The sequence below is a fragment of the Sturnus vulgaris genome, chromosome 1 (assembly GCF_052056855.1).
Source record: "Sturnus vulgaris isolate bStuVul1 chromosome 1, bStuVul1.hap1, whole genome shotgun sequence".
Taxonomy (NCBI): Eukaryota; Metazoa; Chordata; class Aves; order Passeriformes; family Sturnidae; genus Sturnus; species Sturnus vulgaris.
The window spans coordinates 44948274-44965102 of record NC_142243.1 but is presented as its reverse complement, the minus strand read 5'-3'; the positions used below and the strand labels follow the sequence as shown (position 1 = coordinate 44965102).

At 42.5% G+C, this 16829-nt stretch overlaps 3 protein-coding genes across 10 annotated transcripts in view; 1 reads left to right on the top strand and 2 right to left on the bottom strand.

The window, feature by feature from the left end:
- The window catches only part of FYCO1 (FYVE and coiled-coil domain autophagy adaptor 1), a 45651-nt gene extending 37658 nt beyond the window's left edge, over positions 1–7993 (bottom strand). For all 5 annotated transcript variants that reach the window (XM_014878401.2, XM_014878404.2, XM_088165254.1 and 2 more), the window contains exon 1: positions 7906–7993. The gene's annotated coding sequence lies outside the window, so the exon portion shown is untranslated. The remainder of the gene's footprint in view (positions 1–7905) is intronic.
- LOC106854437 (C-C chemokine receptor type 8-like) overlaps positions 7989–16829 on the top strand; it is a 40662-nt gene continuing 31821 nt past the window's right edge. The window contains exon 1 of one of the 4 annotated variants that reach the window (XM_088165275.1): positions 7989–8302. The gene's annotated coding sequence lies outside the window, so the exon portion shown is untranslated. The remainder of the gene's footprint in view (positions 8303–16829) is intronic. The other 3 variants (XM_014878364.2, XM_088165264.1, XR_015803868.1) reach the window with 3 other exon arrangements.
- Positions 12470–15842, bottom strand: XCR1 (X-C motif chemokine receptor 1). Its single transcript, XM_014878406.2, has one exon. The coding sequence runs from the start codon at positions 15755–15757 to the stop codon at positions 14753–14755; it is 1005 nt and encodes a 334-aa protein (XP_014733892.1). The 5' UTR covers positions 15758–15842; the 3' UTR covers positions 12470–14752.

The following is a 16829-nucleotide window of genomic DNA, read 5'->3' as shown; positions in this document are numbered from 1 at the left end:
TTTTTGAAACAAAGCAAACATTAACAAAGCCAAAGAGACAGAAGCCCATTAGGCATAAAGGCTAAAACTAGGCTTACTCGTGTGTTTCTCTGCATACCTGTGCTTTGTTACATGCTCATTTCCATTTCCATGTTTTGATGTTAGTTGTTATGTTATGACAGAAGTGTCAAGTGGACCATGTGCTGCCTGGGGAAAGGCCTTGGCCTGCAAAATCCCCACCACAACCGGTTGCTTCAGGGACAGAAGACCAGAACAGCACAGACCACCTGACCTGTGGCGCCAAACACGATTTTTTACCTTAAATCAACAATGTGACATACCCAAGATTCCTATCTCGATGCTACCCAGAGACCACAAAAAGTACCACATTTCTCGGTGACTTGCTCAGTTTGGGTACTACTGAAAAAAAGCATGAGTAACATACTCAGTGAGTCAATGTTTCCTTTTCTAAGCAGGAGCAGTAATATCAGCCCTATCAGATCAGTTTGGCAACTGTTACAGAAAGGAGCTTAATGGAGAAAATTGTGCCATGAAGGCAATGGAAGTCTAAATGTGTCGTCAAACAAACTGCTTTTCCTCACACAAAGAGGGAAAAGAGCAAGGACCCACAAAGGGATCCTGCCTGTGCTTCCCAAAGGCCAGAATAAGCTCCCATTCAAGGCTCCAGAGACGTAAAAGCTTTGCAAGAGGCATGCCAGGAAAACAGTGACCAGGCCAACTGCAGGCATCTACAGAGAGCCTACAAGAGTAGGAATTTGGGAATCTAGCCTTTATTTTGCAAAAACCAGCAGGGAGTGGGACACTGGGCATCCTATGGCAGCCAGGCACAGCACGGCACCTTGTCAAGTGCTAATTCCCAGCAGGGTACACAAGGAGACATTCACTGCAAGAGGACTAAGGCAGTTCAGAGTTTCTCCAGCCCCATTAGCACTGTTTAAATCAGTGTGTATGCCCAGAAGCCACAAATAAATGATTGCTATGTGCACAACAGCTCAGTGGCATAGGGTAAGAGAAGGCTCTGTGCTCCCAGTCGGTTGATCTTGCTGTGCTAAAGCAGCCCAAGATACACATCTTTATTCCTGTCTGGATCTCCTAGGTAGAATGAGATAACCCTGAAAAGAAACCACAACTCAGCTGGAGGCATGAAACTGCACAGCCCACTCCTCTACCCACTCCTTGTCGCCTCTTTCCTCAATACCTGGAGCAAGGCCTCACAGCTTCTCCGTTCCTTGCATCAGCTCCCACAGATGAGACATGCATTTATCCCCTTCTCTTCCCAGAGTCTTTTGTCCTGGGCTATGGCATAGGGCAAATGTGCTGCAACAACTTCTACTTGCCTTCTCCTCTACAAAATGGGGAGAAAGGCTCTTCTCCCCTGCATGGTCCTTCCAGAGAACACCTCTTAGAAAACACAGTTCATCCCACAGAAAGGTGCAGAGCTCTCACTTCCCATGGTGAAGAAAACTGATAATGTATCTTAACTGGTTTCCCAAGGTTTCAAAATAGGAAGAGCTTCTTTAAACACCTGATCTAGTCCTTCCTGATCACAGAACATTTTGCCCAGAATTCTTTAGTTCCTCCAGAATTCCCTATTCCTCCAGCATTTCCTATCCTACTATGCACACCTGTAAATATTTGCTTTTTGAAAACAGCATGATACATTCCTCAGGCACGACTAACCTGCTGTGTGTTGACAGCTTTTTAGATGATGCATTGTTAGCCCTTATATAACAGCACTGGACTAAGGCTGATGGCATTAACTTGCCCAGAACTGCTGAGCTGCAGTGACACCAGTGCAGCTACACTAAGGACATGGCACAGAGGAGGCAAGGCAGGGCATGCCACCAGTCCCTCCTCGCTCTCCTGGGCCCTGCCTGCTGATCTCTGAAGGTGGTTCCTGCCTTCCCTGCTGGCATAAGTGCTAGCGTGGGGGTGGCAATCTTCTTTACAGAGATCCTGGAGATTAAAGAAAGAAGCAGAAAGGAAATAGCTCACATACAGGAAAAGGAAAGATACCTGAAGCGCAGTGAGACACATATAAAACAGACAACAAAGTATGACTAATAAAACTGGTTAGTGAAGTAGCTACAATGACCTACATTTAATCTGATTCTATAAAATTTATCTTCATTTTCTATATCATGTCTGCATCTCCAGCAGCTAGCTTTTTATTTTTCTGTTACTTGATTAATTTTAGCCAACTTTGACAGAAAGTAGCCATCTTCAAAATATTACACTTCTCCATGTGCGATGAAAACAGGAAGCAGGGAGGTCCAAGAGCAGAGTGTCTCTGCATTGTTAAAAATGCTACAGTGAGACCTCTGCTATAGCCTGATACCAGAGAATCCACTCCTCACCCAAGAGCGTTTTCAGTGTGCAGTAAGAGCAGAGCTCACACTGCAGACTTGGTGTGATTCAGATAAACAGTAAATCAGATTTACAAAAAATATTCATTGGAAACCAAGATCCACTACTTTTTACTGCTTACAGAAATATTTCTGGTTAATATGATTACTCTGGTCTAGTCGTTCTAAACGAGGGCACTTCACATGGCCCCAAATGGTATCACAAGACCTTTAATTATTCGGTGTCCACAATCCTACACCTTTTCTAACATTCCATATGAAACAAAGCAGTCAAGCCAGCACACTGAGACAAATCCTATATTTGTGAGTCACAACTTAAACTGCATTATCCCTTTGTGTAAGGCGAGCACATATATTCTATAAAAGCACATACTGACTGATAACTGCAAGGCACACTGTGGGAAAAAACCCCCAAACAACCTACCTGCTCATCCAGTTGGCTACAAGACACACTGACAAAAGACACTGAATGCAAACCTCATGGCAAAGATGAAGGAAATACTGGGAAAAGAAAGTACCTAAGGCTCAAGACGGTAACAGCATTGATTTTGTTAAATAATTTCATCATTCCAGTAATTGTCTGAAGAAACTATTTCATGCTTTGTTGTTGCAGCGAATATAGAGCTCCAGTGAAATTCACAGCAGCCATGTTGCAGCTTTTCTCATTTTGGACTGTGCAGGTACATAGAGTTGCACATCCATAAAGCTGAAGAACTATTTACTGGAAGTAAAGGTCTGAAGTATAAAAAAAGACACCATGATTCTTCTGTCATGCACACACATGCTTTTACAGAGCAACTCAACCCTTTGTGCTTTAACACTGCATACAAAGATGCGTGACTGATAAAAACACACACTGGACTATATTAAATAGGAGGATTAAAAGCAAAAGGCAGGCAATGCCTGAAAGACAGCCAGGATTTCCATTCCGAGAAGTGAAATTTTCTTTTTAAATTAATCATTCCCCTTCATTTTCCACACCAACAAACTTTCACGTTTCGGTGACAAAACATGGTCTGGGAACATAAACAATTCACAATAAAAGACACCTCACAGAAAACACATGTCCAGAAAAACAATTCTCAGAGTATCATAACATAGCGGAAGAGGGTAACTAGATGAAGTGCATAAAAACATTCACATTTCACAAATACTTGGCAGAGAATGAGTATTTTTCTAGTTAAGGACTCCTTACAGTAAAGCCTTATGTGCGAAGGCTCTTGTACTCTAGGAATATTTGCATTTTACAGCATAAGAACACAAACTAATAACATTCATAAAATACTGCTTGTAGCCCTAACTCGACAGAAGAAACTGCCACAAAAGAATCAGTATAGTTTTAAAAGTTTTTTTGTGCAATCTTCCTTATTCTATGGACAACTGACCTACCTTCCACCCTTATTCCTTATATTTACAACTTCTTCGTAAAAAAAGATCAAAACTAGGCAACAGACAAGAGTATACAGTGGCACAATAAAAACTCCATGAGACAGAGTTAATTTTTAACCTTGAGTGACAAAACTGGCACCCTAACAAATTTTTTTAATGCTGCACCTACCGAACTGGATCTCCACTCTAACACCTGGCTTGAAACCTTTTAAAACCTTACACTGTACTTTGCCAAACAGGACAGACACATGAGACCAGGGACACAGATTCCTGACTTGGAGAATAGTGTTTTGTCTCTGATATTCCTTCACATCAATAACTGTTGAACAACATGAACTCAAATGACTGCTTTCTGCAAACAACACCACAGGGATGAGCTAGTACATATCTCACAAAGACAACCTTGTCTCAGCCCTATCTCATGATGACAGAACTTCCCTGTTCGAGGAAGCAGTCAGTTTACAAAGAGAAGAGCTCTCTTCTGATAACAGGAATTTTACAAGTATCACTTTTAACAAACTTGTCTGCCCTTTTCCCTTAGGACACGTCAGAAATGCCACCTTGTTTACTAACATCTACCAATTAACCCAACCATAACTCTCCCAGAGACTTGGTTCTTCATGGCTGCTCCCATCCTATTCCACTCCCCCTGGAAGAAGGTACCGCTGATGTCTCAATGCCTGTATGGTGAGCTGAAAAGATAGAATTCATTCAAAAGTGAAAAGGTTTTTCCCCGCTTCATGCTCTCATTCTCCCAAACAATTCTCCCTGTGTCCCTTCCTGCCACAAAATCTGCTCTTTCTTTCTACAAGTCATACAACTATTTAAATGTCTTACACATTCATCAAGCCAGGCATATGACACTCAGGTGCTTCTCTGAGGACCACCATACAGACACCTACAAAAAACACCAGACGACTTCCAGCTGCAGAGGAGCATTTGGCGATTCATGGCACTCAACTCACTCCTCGTACAATCTTGGAGACATCAAAAAATCTCATATTTTTCAGGTCTCCAAAACTGATCTCTGAGCCTTGTTGACTTCCCCAGCAAGCTTGGCCTGACTAAAGTATCTCAGCCATATCTGAGACTTCAGGATAGTTAAAAGCAACAACCATTACATCCTGGCTTTAAATGGAACCTTTCCTTAGCAGCACTTTTTACCTCCTACCGTTGCACACTGTCCCTCCAAGCTGAGGTTTCAGGAGTACTTGAAAAGGTTTCCTCCAGCTAATGGTTTTGGGAAGTCTGGCAGATCGGTGTTGAGTCTTGCCCACTTGTAGCACCTCATGTGTTCTCCCTCCAGCCAGCAGCTCCCCAGAATAACTCCTGGCCTATATGCAGTTCCCAGTGAAATACCAACATGCAACACTGAAAATTACAGGTTTTGACCACACACATATAGACCAAACAGAGGGCGAGGCAAGCAAAAACCATGCTGAGACAACCCAAACTGACAGGCCACTGAGTGAGTCATGCTGCCCAGAGTCAACAGAAAGAATTCTTGTTGTCCTCCCTCTGTAGCAGGAAGCATGGAGTATTTCCTCTCTCCCTTTTCTCTTGTGAGTTTTCCAGTGAAGGTCACCATTTTGGGGGGGAAGGTGAAATTTCAGAGTTACAAATCCTGAAGATTTATAAGCACTTGGAGGAGAGGCCTGTGTGAGACTGCCATGCTGGGTGGCTGAGAGGAGACTGGCTCACAGATGACGCAGGCTTGGCATGAGCCCAGTTATTTACGATATCCTGATCCAACCAGTTCACTTTTGAAACATAAACTGGCTTGTAGCTTCCTGTCTTCATCCTTCTTCCCAGCAGGATTCATTTAGGGGTTAACTGTTTGTAAATATCTGCTGAGGTCACTATACCACCAACCAACACAGAATACCAACATGGGCAAAAGTATTAAACCAAAGAAAGGGCATACAGGTCAAGGTCCTGTACTTGCACTGAGATTCAGGCACTTTGCATAAAAAGTTCTACTCTTTCCACCAGTGTTACAAACTGGTAAAATGTTCTTCAGAATACACTTGGGCAAAGAATTTTAAATTATTACTATTAGAGAATTTTTTGACACAAACAGCCACCTCTCCATAGACAAAATGAAATTACTACATCAAAATACAAGCTAGACGAGACACAAGCTGCTAAAGTGTCCTCACATCAGCAAAACCAAATGAATAAACACACAGTAATACAAATAGATAAATAAATATATTAAAATAATTATGTGTAACAATAAAAACACTTAGGGCTCTTACAGTACTCTTAAGTTTAATAATCTCAAAACCACGTAAAGAATAGTAGAAGAGTTTGGTGTTTATCTGACAAATAAATAATTGTTAATTTTTAAATGTGCTCAACTAAGAAAAACAAATAACAATCTGGCTTTAAAAAGTTTCAGCATTACTTTTCCTTGGGTCTACTGCATAATTTCTGCAATATTACAGACTACATCTTGACTAGTTTTCTCTCCCTGGTTGTTTTTTTAGGTCTTGATCACCTACCAAACAAGTCTTAAAGGAACCTAGCCTCCAGGATGTTAGGACAAATTCCTATTCCTTTTATGTAACCCTCTAGCAGTGGAGAGAGGGACTGCAAACATAATACACTCTTTCACTGTTATCAAATGGTGTATGTAAGAGACTTCTTTATGAAAATCAGGCTCCATAACTAACAGGTTCTTGAGAAGTAGCAGTGAAACCAGGTTTATAACAAATGCTGTCAAATATATGTACTACAGATATACATACGTATACTACAACAAGCAGAGCAAAACTGACTATTAGTTGTTTTGCACCACAGTATCTTAAGATACAATCTTTTAACAGCAGTGCAGTCTCCTAAATGTAAATGTTGGGAAACACTATTTGTAACGTCTATAACATTTTTTAAATCCAAGCACTCCCACAAGGATCATTGGAAGACTCCAAGAAACTGCCTTGAACACCATAAAATCTGGGAAACATAAAACACACTACGGCATGGCAGTAAGAGAGAACTCATTGCCATGTTACTGACAAGACAGAGAACATGTTTTACCCTGAAAGTTTCATCCTAGCTTGCCTTCATGAGCATACGAAGTCAGAGCTGGATAAAAGAATCCACTTCTGCTCTTCAGCATTAAAGAGACAAAGGCCTGGTACTTCTTCTTCTGTTTCTACTTGAAATTTAAAGCTTGAAGCTTAGTTTCAAATGACAGGCAGAACCACGAGAGCGAAGTCTGTAGCTGACCAACTCTGTGTGCCAAACCAACCTCGCAAAAATCAGCAGCGGGCTGGATGCAGTGACCCGGACAGAAAACGGGGCCCTGTGCCCGGGCAGCTGCAGCAGCAGGGGATTCACTAGCTTCCAGAACACGGCACAACCCCTCCACAGCCCGACTCACCGCCGCAGCACCCGCGTGGAACCCAGTGTCCAAAGGCGGCAGACAACCATTTCACTAAAACCTTGGGTTTTTTCCTTCTCCTCGGTCACTCTGGATTACCAAGATCAACATAAGCCGGCGGAGGAGGGCCGGTTGCAAACCCGGCATCTGTTCTGGAGACAGCCCCGGCCGCTCCGTGTGCCAGCAAAACTCTGTCCCTATCCATCCGCCGGAGATTTGCCGACACAAGGGCAAAGTGGGATTAGGGCCGCGGCAAATATTTGCCTGTCAGCACTTTACAGCGGGGTGAGGGCACGGACACGGGAGGGTGTTTGGTTTCCAGCAGGGTGACTCGGCTCCCCCTGTAGCTGCAGGAGGGCAGAGACCAGAGGGCAGTGTTGATGTCGGCCTGAAGTCAGCGCTCACCAGGGGACATGAAGACACTTCAGAGGACTGGGTCTAGTGGCCCTGAGGGAAGGGGACCCCCCGTTCGGGGGGCTCCCAGGCGATGACAGCCAGCATGCAGCCCACCCCGGGCTGATGTGCCCCTGCCATGCCCGCGCTCATCCCACCGATAAGCCAACCCGGGCACCCCCTAACGCGCCCGGCAACTCTCTCCCCGCCGGGGCTCCTCCCCTCGAAGTCGAGCTCGGCGAGGCAACAAGTGGAAGCCGCCGAAGTCACTTCCCCCTCTCCCCGTCAGCTCCCTCCGCCCGCCGCCTCCCCGCCCCCGGCCCCGGCCCCGCCGCGCTCCCCCGGGGGTGTGCGGGAGGGGTCGCTCAGTACCTGCGCGGCCGCCGCCGCCGCCGCCGCCGCCGCCGCCGCCATGTCGCGCAGAGGCGGCCCAGGGTGAGGCTCCGCCGCTCCCCGCCCGACTACAACTCCCGTGAGGCCGCGGAGGGGCCGCCCCACGCCCGGGGCGGTGTGCGGCTGCCGGCCAGGGCGGCCCGGAGGTGGTGGGGACAGAGCGCCTCAGGGAAAGCTGAGGGGTTCGAAGCGGCTTTGGGCGAGAAATCGCCACTTTCGGCTACAGCTGAAAGCGTTGGGGTGGTTTCCTTTCGGGGAGGCTGGTGTCTGTTGTGTCCTCACGCAATGTCGCTTGGACTGGACTCTGGAGACGCCTGATGCACCCCCTCTGCCAAGGCAGGGTCATCTCGAGCAGGTGACACGGGAACGCGTCCAGGTGGGTTTGGAATGTCTCCAGAGGGGGAGACTCCACGGCCTCCCTGGACAGCCTGTTCAGTGCTCTGCCTCCCTTAATGTAACGCTTTTCCTCACGCTGAGGTGAAACTTCCCTGTTTGTACTTTGGCTTACGGCCATTGCTCCTTGGCCTGTTGCTGGGCACCACTGAAAAAAAAATTAATAAATTTTTGTTGTTTGTTTTAATACTTTTTAATATAGTACTGACTGTTGCGTCTAGGACTATTTTATAGGAGGGAGTTTTCTTTCTTTTTTTTTTCTTTCTCATTTACACATCAGTTCATCAAGCTCTTTGCACAGACAACTGAGGCAAATGTGGAAGTCAGGCATGATAAATCCAGTATGTAGCAGATTTCCCTTCTCTGCTCCTGCCAGTTGATCAATGGAAAATCCTCATCGCTAAGCTGAAGGGATGAGAGGATATAGTCTCAAACAGTGCCAGGGGAGGTTTAGGTTGGACATTAGGAAGAATTTCTTCACAGAAAAGGTGATTAAACACTGGAATGGGCTGCCCAACGGGGTGGTGGAGTCACCATCCCTGGAGGTGTTTAAAGAATGACTGGACATGGCACTCAGTGCCATGGTCTGGTTGGCACAGTGGTGTTTATTTGGTCATGGCTTGGACTCAATCTCAGAGGTGTTTTCCAACCTAATTGGTTCTGTCAAAGACATAGGGGAGAGATTAACATGTCCACGTAAAAGTAAGGGAATTGGAGAAAGCAGGTGTGAAACTGGAACAAGAGGTTGCATTCCGTGACAGGATGTGGGGGGTACAGGGGCACAGGGTGCCTAACACTCCTAGCACCAGGCCCCTTCTACAAGTAGGCTGTTTCCTCTTTTCAGATTTTTATCCCTGCCATAATGCTTATTATTCTCTGAAAGGACATTGCTTTCTCAGTGCCTGAAATAGGCTATGCTTGTTTTGCACTTGAAGTGCAAACTTGAGAAATTTCCTTTGCTTTTTTTTCCACATTGCTGTGGTAAAGAAACGATTTTAAATAAAACTCGTGAGCAAGCAGTTTGTCATCAGTTCTCGGCATAATACTTATGACTTTGTTAGCATCACAAACATCATCTTAAGCTGAAGATCAAAGCATCAAATTTTCAAGAGTCTTGAGAAAATATGTGTAGTACGTGGTCAATGACATGTCTCCATCATCCTTCACACATAAGAATGACTAAATGACCTTAAGTTTTGGTGATTCATCTTCATCTAATGTATGTTTTTTGAATAGCTCAAAAGCATTTTAGTGCCCTCAGAAATGCAGGTTATAGGGCTACACATGTTGCAGGCACATGACTTGTGAAATGCAGTGGGATGCTTGGAAGCAACCTTCGGGCTTACTTTTCTTGGCACTCTTTGCTGAATCATGCAGCAGTGCCATGAGCATCTGCTGAAAATGAGGGTTTGTTTTCCATTCATCTCTAGGCAACTGGGTGTCTTCCAAAAGTAATCTCATGGTCATCAGACATAATGGTAAATCAAATCCCATATAATTTCACTGCAATGGATTTTATTTTACAAATTTTCAAAAAGTCTGTGTGGAATTCTACTTTTCACTCAAAAATAATTAATTAGAATGGATTGTTCTTTTTAATTATGTAGTAGCAAGCTATATTCAGAAATATTTAACTATTGATGCAAATTATTGAATTATTGCCTGTTTATGTACATATCAATTTCTTCAGAGAAAGACAGGCTTTTTCCTACTCAGTCCATAGCTGACCAACACTTCCTTAGAATTTTCCATATTTCCTAATTTCTTAGTAGTAGAAGATGTTAGATCTTTCCTTTTTGGAAGCTGCACTAGAAAAAAAACCCGCAATGTCTGCTGCATGCATGCTGCTTTCCTGCGTGTTTACTCTGATAAAATTTATTGATTAACTTCTTCATAAACCATGGTGGGCTAGATGGAAATTATTTTCAATTTAACTAGCCAGGAAAGGCAATATCAGTCATCCCACCAAAAGGAAATCCTTTTCTGGGAAAAATCTTTTCACTGTGTGATAGAGGTAGCCAACTCAATCAACTAAAAGAACTAAATTGCTGCTCAGTGGTCTCCTGTGCATAGTAGATGAGTATTTCGTTATGGTCTCTGGGTATGGTGTCTATGGTTCATAGAATGTGTTCCTTCCATCCATCTGACGTTATTGTTATATGTGCTACATGTTTTCTTTAAATTTTTTGCAAGAGTTAATTGATGTTATATAATGACCGGAAGGCTTTGCTTCCACTAGCGCTTGAGGTATTTTATGAGGGTAGCTAACTCCTAGTTTCCCTGGTCACCCTCAGTGGATTAACATACCATTGTAGCTAGGCTGAACAACAGGCTGCTGTTCATCATCAGAAACCTTCTGTAACTGTGGGGAGAAAGCTTTGGAAGCACTTTTTGCATTTGCTTGCATTCTGTTTTGAATAGGTGGACAAATAATTGTCAGTAGGTATAAAGCTGGGACTAGGCAACATAAAAAGAACCAGCAAAGCTCTGGAAAACATCTAGAAGCAAATATGGCATTTTAGACAGAGTGGCTGAGGAGCTTGGAAGAATATTCTGCTGAGTATCAGGTCATCTTCTGAGACTGGCTTCCACCAGAGCACATCAGTTTTAGGAACTATCACTAATCTGAACTGGCTGCATTTCACTCCCGTGTGGAAAAATTTTATCTGGTTTGGTGGTGGTTCAGCTGTACCAACAACGATGTGAAAGAGCTGAGACATAGGTTCTGGACTGTGCAGTTTAAATGAAACAGAGTCTTTTATATACATCTACATGGGTGGCACAGGGATAAAGAGCATACTCTCTTTGCTTCTCTTCGTTGGAAGAAAGCAGCGTTGTTTGGAGGAATGAAACAAATGTTTTAGTTTTGTTACCTGACCAGTTCCTGAATATGGAGAGAGTATTCCACTCCTCACACTTTTCTCTGTCCGTAGTATTTTCCTTCTCTGGATAAGGAAGGAGCATTTTCAGCTACAGAGTAACCATAGGAGAAGATAAAATAGATTTTTTTTAATTATTATTTCAATAAAATCAGTATTTCAAAACATTGAGAATATGAAGGTTTCCTGACTCTCAGTGAAAACACTTCTGGCAGTTAAGAAGTACAGGCTGTGCTTTGCCAAAATTGCACATGTTTATGAGTCTGATTCTTGCTCTAATTATGATCAGAAGCAAAATTCTAATTGATTTTACTGGAAACAGAGTGTTTCCTTAAATGTGCGGTTAGAGGTCAGCTTTGCCAGAAAAGATTTCGAGTGGACAAAAAGTTGAACACAGCACAGGCATATGCCCTTGCAGCAGGGAGGACTAACTGTTTATGGGCCTGTGCTGCCATCAGGCTGAGGGAAACCTTTATTCCCCTCTGCCTGACATTCTTGTGGTCACATCTGCAGTAGCATATACAGTTCTGGGGCCACCAAGATGAGGAAGAGACATTGACTGAAGTCAGCCCTATGGAGGATCATGGAGATGGGCAGGGAGTTGGAGCACATGACATGTGAGGACACTGACTTGGCTGGAATATGTTTAGCCCCAGGAAGAAACAAGGTTTAGGGGAGATCTGATGCCTCTTTTCCATTCTCTAATGTGAAGACACGGAGAAAGCAAGGAAAAAGCAGCGTCACCAGGTTGCAACAAAAGAAATTTTGTTTGTGTAGAAACAAAAACATCCGCCATAAGAGTTATTAAGCATTGCAACAAGGACTTGAAGGAGTTGTGGAGTCCCTGTTCTTGCAGATTATCAGTTTGACCAAATAAAGCCCTGAGTGACCTTGACCAGGAGATAAAACTTCTGTGAGCAGCATGGAGCAGTGGATCACCTCCAGAAGTCTCTTCCATGCTAAATAAACCTATGAAAATTCACAATTACTTCTTCAGTTGAAAATACCTTAATAGGTGGTTATCAGAGGCTGAGAACAATAGTCACAGGTAGAATCCATTGAATTTATGAATGCTTATTAGTACGATGTAGGCGCTGTGTCGCATCCACACGAGAGGGGAAAAGGAGAGGCTCCTCACACCAGGTTAGGTGAACGGGAAAGGAGTACTTTATTTACATGACTTGTCTATAAAGACATCTAATAATGAACACAGATTGGACAATGATGATAAGACCTCCTAACTTCACTGGTCTCATCACTTATCTGTCAGACACTCTCTTCCTCACACTGAGGAATGTAAACTATTCTTGTTTACCAGAGAGAGCATGGGAACTGTTGAAGGAAGGTATAAACATCAAAGCATCAGAAGGCAGAGAATTCATGGCAACAGTACGACTTCATTATATCAGAAGGAAGCATGTCTACATTCTGAGTTAGTTTGGTTATGGCAGTAATACAGTTGGGTAATATCAAGAATTCTTTTTATATATTCAAATACACTGTAGCAAAATATGCTGAAGCTACAAGCAGATTTAAATAACATCCTAAAAACTGCCCAGAGCAGGATCATTTCAGTCTTTGTGCTTCTATTATAACTCTCCACTTTGTTTTAGACAGATGTTAAATATATGAACAGTAAAGATTTCACAGTCATGTGGCTCTAGGACAATGAGTTGAATGACAGCTTGTTGAAATTATGTAGGTGCATAAGACCTTCTTGGTACTCATGGTCACCGTATTTTTCCTCTTGTGGAGATTTGCTGATACCAGTGAGGTGGTCCTGGCTTACCAGAATAGAAGAAATAGCATGAATTTGTTCTTCAATTAGTTATCTCTTCAATAATTGACAGTATTCAGTCCCCAGCCCAAAGTCTTTTGAAGCCACATTCATTTCAAATGTTTCTTGTCAGGAAGCAATAGCCAAAGAAAGGCTGGTCTCCGTCACAACCAGAAAAATTGACAACTTTTGTCTTTCCATGGTTTGTCTGAACACAAGTGTATTAGAATCCTGCAGGATTACTGACACTCCTTTTAAATTTTTTACATTTTAGGCAGTAACTGTAGTAAGTGAGATACCAGGACTGATTTGTTCAGAAACGTGCATCTGATGATAAGGGACATGATATGAACACTTTGTTCTGGCAACTAAACCAAAGCACAAACTAGAAATTATAGGCAAACCCTAGGAAGACTCTACGGATCTATGTCATATATGCTCACCCCATTCTTACACTTTTCCTTAGGTATTCTTGCTTCTGGGTATAATCAGAAATAGGATATTGTATTGTGGGCCTATCTGAGTTTCTGCTTTTTGTAAACTACACAGCAGCTGTGAAGAATCTGTTGTCTTCTCCAGATAATCTTTATAGATCAAATACAATAGTGTGGAAACAGTATAGACATTTTAAGACAGATGCACAAAAAGCCAAATTGTTGCTTAGAAACATTGCTAAACCATTGCTTGGTGCCACTGCAGAACTACCTTGGCTCTCTATATAAATGCTGTGAAATTAAATATTTTGCTTTCCAGGGACTTTGTAATTCAGCTACACTGGAATATGCACAGTTACACTGCCTGGGGAAAAGATACCTATTGAGCTAGACTGAAGAAGGGTATCAGTTTTATCTTAAAAAAAAAATAGGCACCCAAACATCAATGTTACAAATAAAGCAAGCCATTTTTACCCTGCTATTTAAAAAGCCATTTGTTCTTGCACTATAAAGTATAAGTGTTCTCAGCACCATGGCAAAGGGAGAAAAAGGAAGGAAAAAGCAATTAGAGGCAAATATGCTCCCACCCTGCTCAGGAGATGAGCTGTTGATCTGCTGCTATCATCTGAAATGATATTCAAAGACTGGAAGATCCTGTGGCAAAGAACAGTAACAGAAGGAAAACTGATATCCTAATGAACTATCTGTTAAAAGCTTATGTTCCTTCTAGGGCTCTCCCAAAGTTTCCATTTCAGACCCAAAAGACTACTTTTACACAAAGCTAGTTGTATATATATTTATCTGCCGAAAGATGAAAAAACATTTGCCCAGAGAACTTCAGAAACTATGAGGTCTTGTAGCTGTTGTCACGACAGTTAATCCAGAAACATCACCCCCCACAAAAAAAGACCAGTGAGTAAACTGATAAACACTGAAAAGCATTACAATTTGCAAAAATACCTATGTGTCCATTGCTGTATACAATCCAAGTATTTTAAGTCAGGTAAGAGATAGGCAACAACTTTTATGTTAAAACCTGATGTTTGACTGCCCAAAGGAAATTTTTTTTTCCTTTTCAAAAGAGAGTACAAATGAGAGAAGATCCATCTCATTGTGCAAAAAACTGTGAGCTTAAGATTTTCAGGCCAGTGAAGTAATTTCTCGGCATTCTCATCTCTTCATCCCACTGCAAATACATTTTGCTATTTTCCATACACAGCATGCTTGCAAAGAGTAAATTTGTGTATTTTTCTCAGGGAAGTGCCTCTAAGAATTAGAGGCTATCCATGGCCTGCAAAATCTGAAAGTTCATTCAGGATTAGTCCTAATAGTTAGGTCTTGCTTCAGTAGAAGGATGTCCCTTCATGCTGGAATTTGCCTTCATAGCAGGTCCTCGGGCTGGAGGCTTGACCATTGCTGCAGTGTAAACACAGACTGCATAACCGTGCCAAATGCTTCTTGAACTTGACTCCAACAAATACACAGAGCACAGGGTTGAGGCAGCAGTGGGAGAAAGCAATTTTACGGCTGATGTGAAAGGCAAGGTTGGAGTCCTTTGCATACTGACAGGTAGGTGATGGAAGAGTAGTCAGAAAGCTCAGGATGTTGTAGGGTGCCCAGCACAGGAAAAAAGCCACCACAATAATGAGGATGAGTCTCACAGTTCTGTGCTTTCTGCGAGATCTTGCTCTAAGCAGGATTATGAGTATCTTGAAGTAACAGAATACTATGACTCCAAAGGAAATCAGGAAGAGTACATTTCTCACATAAATGTCTATCTTTTTCCAATTCCCATCGGCATAATCACAGAACCTGTGCTCCTCCGAGTCTTCTTGCACTGTGGTGTGAATCACCTCAGGAACCACAATTAGTATGCTAACAGTCCAAACAGCCAAGGACACCAAAACACCGCAGCACCGTGTCTGGGATCTCAGAGTTGAAAGGGGGTTCACTACAAACAAGTACCTCAGGATAGTCATGAGAGTCAAAAAGAAAACACCGCTGTAGTAGCCAATGGAGAAAACAGTATTTGATGCTTTGCAAAGGAACTCACCAAAAATCCATCCAAAGGACTGGTCCACTACCCAAAAAGGCAGCATGCAGGAGAAGACTAAATCAGAGATACAGAGATTCATGATGAAGATGTTTGTTAAAGATGTAAGGTTTTCATATTTCAATAGGATCCATAACACCAAAGTGTTTCCTAGCAGACTGAGAAAAAATACCAGACTGTAGAGAACAGCAGTGAGATAGATATTAAATGTGAAATAGTCACCCATTTCACAGACGTTGGTTTCATTAGGGTTTTCATATGAGTAATTATAATCTAAATTGTATTCTTCATCCATTTGTCTGTGCAGATCTTGTGCTGTTCTCCGGCAGCTACTTCAAAGCACAGCAACAAATAAAATGAAATCTTTTGTGAAAATCAACTCAATAACTAAACTCCCACTGTGCAGACTTCTGTTTTAAGACAGAAAAAGCAGCAGTGAAACTAGCAATTTTTCCTGGCTTGGGGACACAAAGGACTCATTTCTTCTTATGACTTGAACATGAACAGGTAGATACCAAAGACTTACTGCAAGGCACTCAAATCTTAAATACTTAAGAAGTCAGAAACGCAGATGTTTCTGAATCAAAATATTTGATGACAACTGTCAATTACTAAGTTTCTACTATATGAATGTGCATTGTTTTTTGATGTAAATATCTCAGATACCAAGACTTTCAAATATGGTACTGTTTTTTCAGTTTTCTGGAGTGGTATCCAACTCCTAAGCACTTCACTGTATAGATGTTTCTTTGTCACCCAAGTTCAGCACTGCATAAGCCTAAAAAGCTGGGCAGTACCAGTAGCAACAACTGTAAGCACTAAGAGCAGGAAAAGTCAGATTTCTTTCAGATTTTTGTCTTGAGGTTTGTTGATATCTAAACATCTCAAAGCTGTGGCAGAAGCATCATCATGCTGGGTGCTCTGTGTGCCTCTATGCCCTGATGATTCTCAGGGATGCGACACTCCTTTTCTGGGAGTGATGCCTGTCTGTCTATATGCAGGCAGAAATTTAATCCTAGGTGGATGGTGAGTTGAAACTGGCCAACAGGTTCAAAAGTTAGTGGGACTGTGACAATCAGGTCACAGTAGCCTAATTTCTCTATGAAATTAAGCTTAAAAATAGGTACAGAAAAATCAGTAATGCCTCTGACCAGTGGTTTAAAGTCTAAATTCACTTTATCCTAGAAGAAGGCTTATCTGCAACACCGTGTTTGGATCCTATTTTGACTGAAATCAGTGAGAGATCTGCCACCGAGTTCCTTCAAAGTAAAGTTGCAAGAAACTCCACAGCTCTGGCCAAAATTGTGCTAGCAACACTTTCCTTTTTGAATTAGTGAAGACAGAATCTGCCCACTACAGCCAGACAA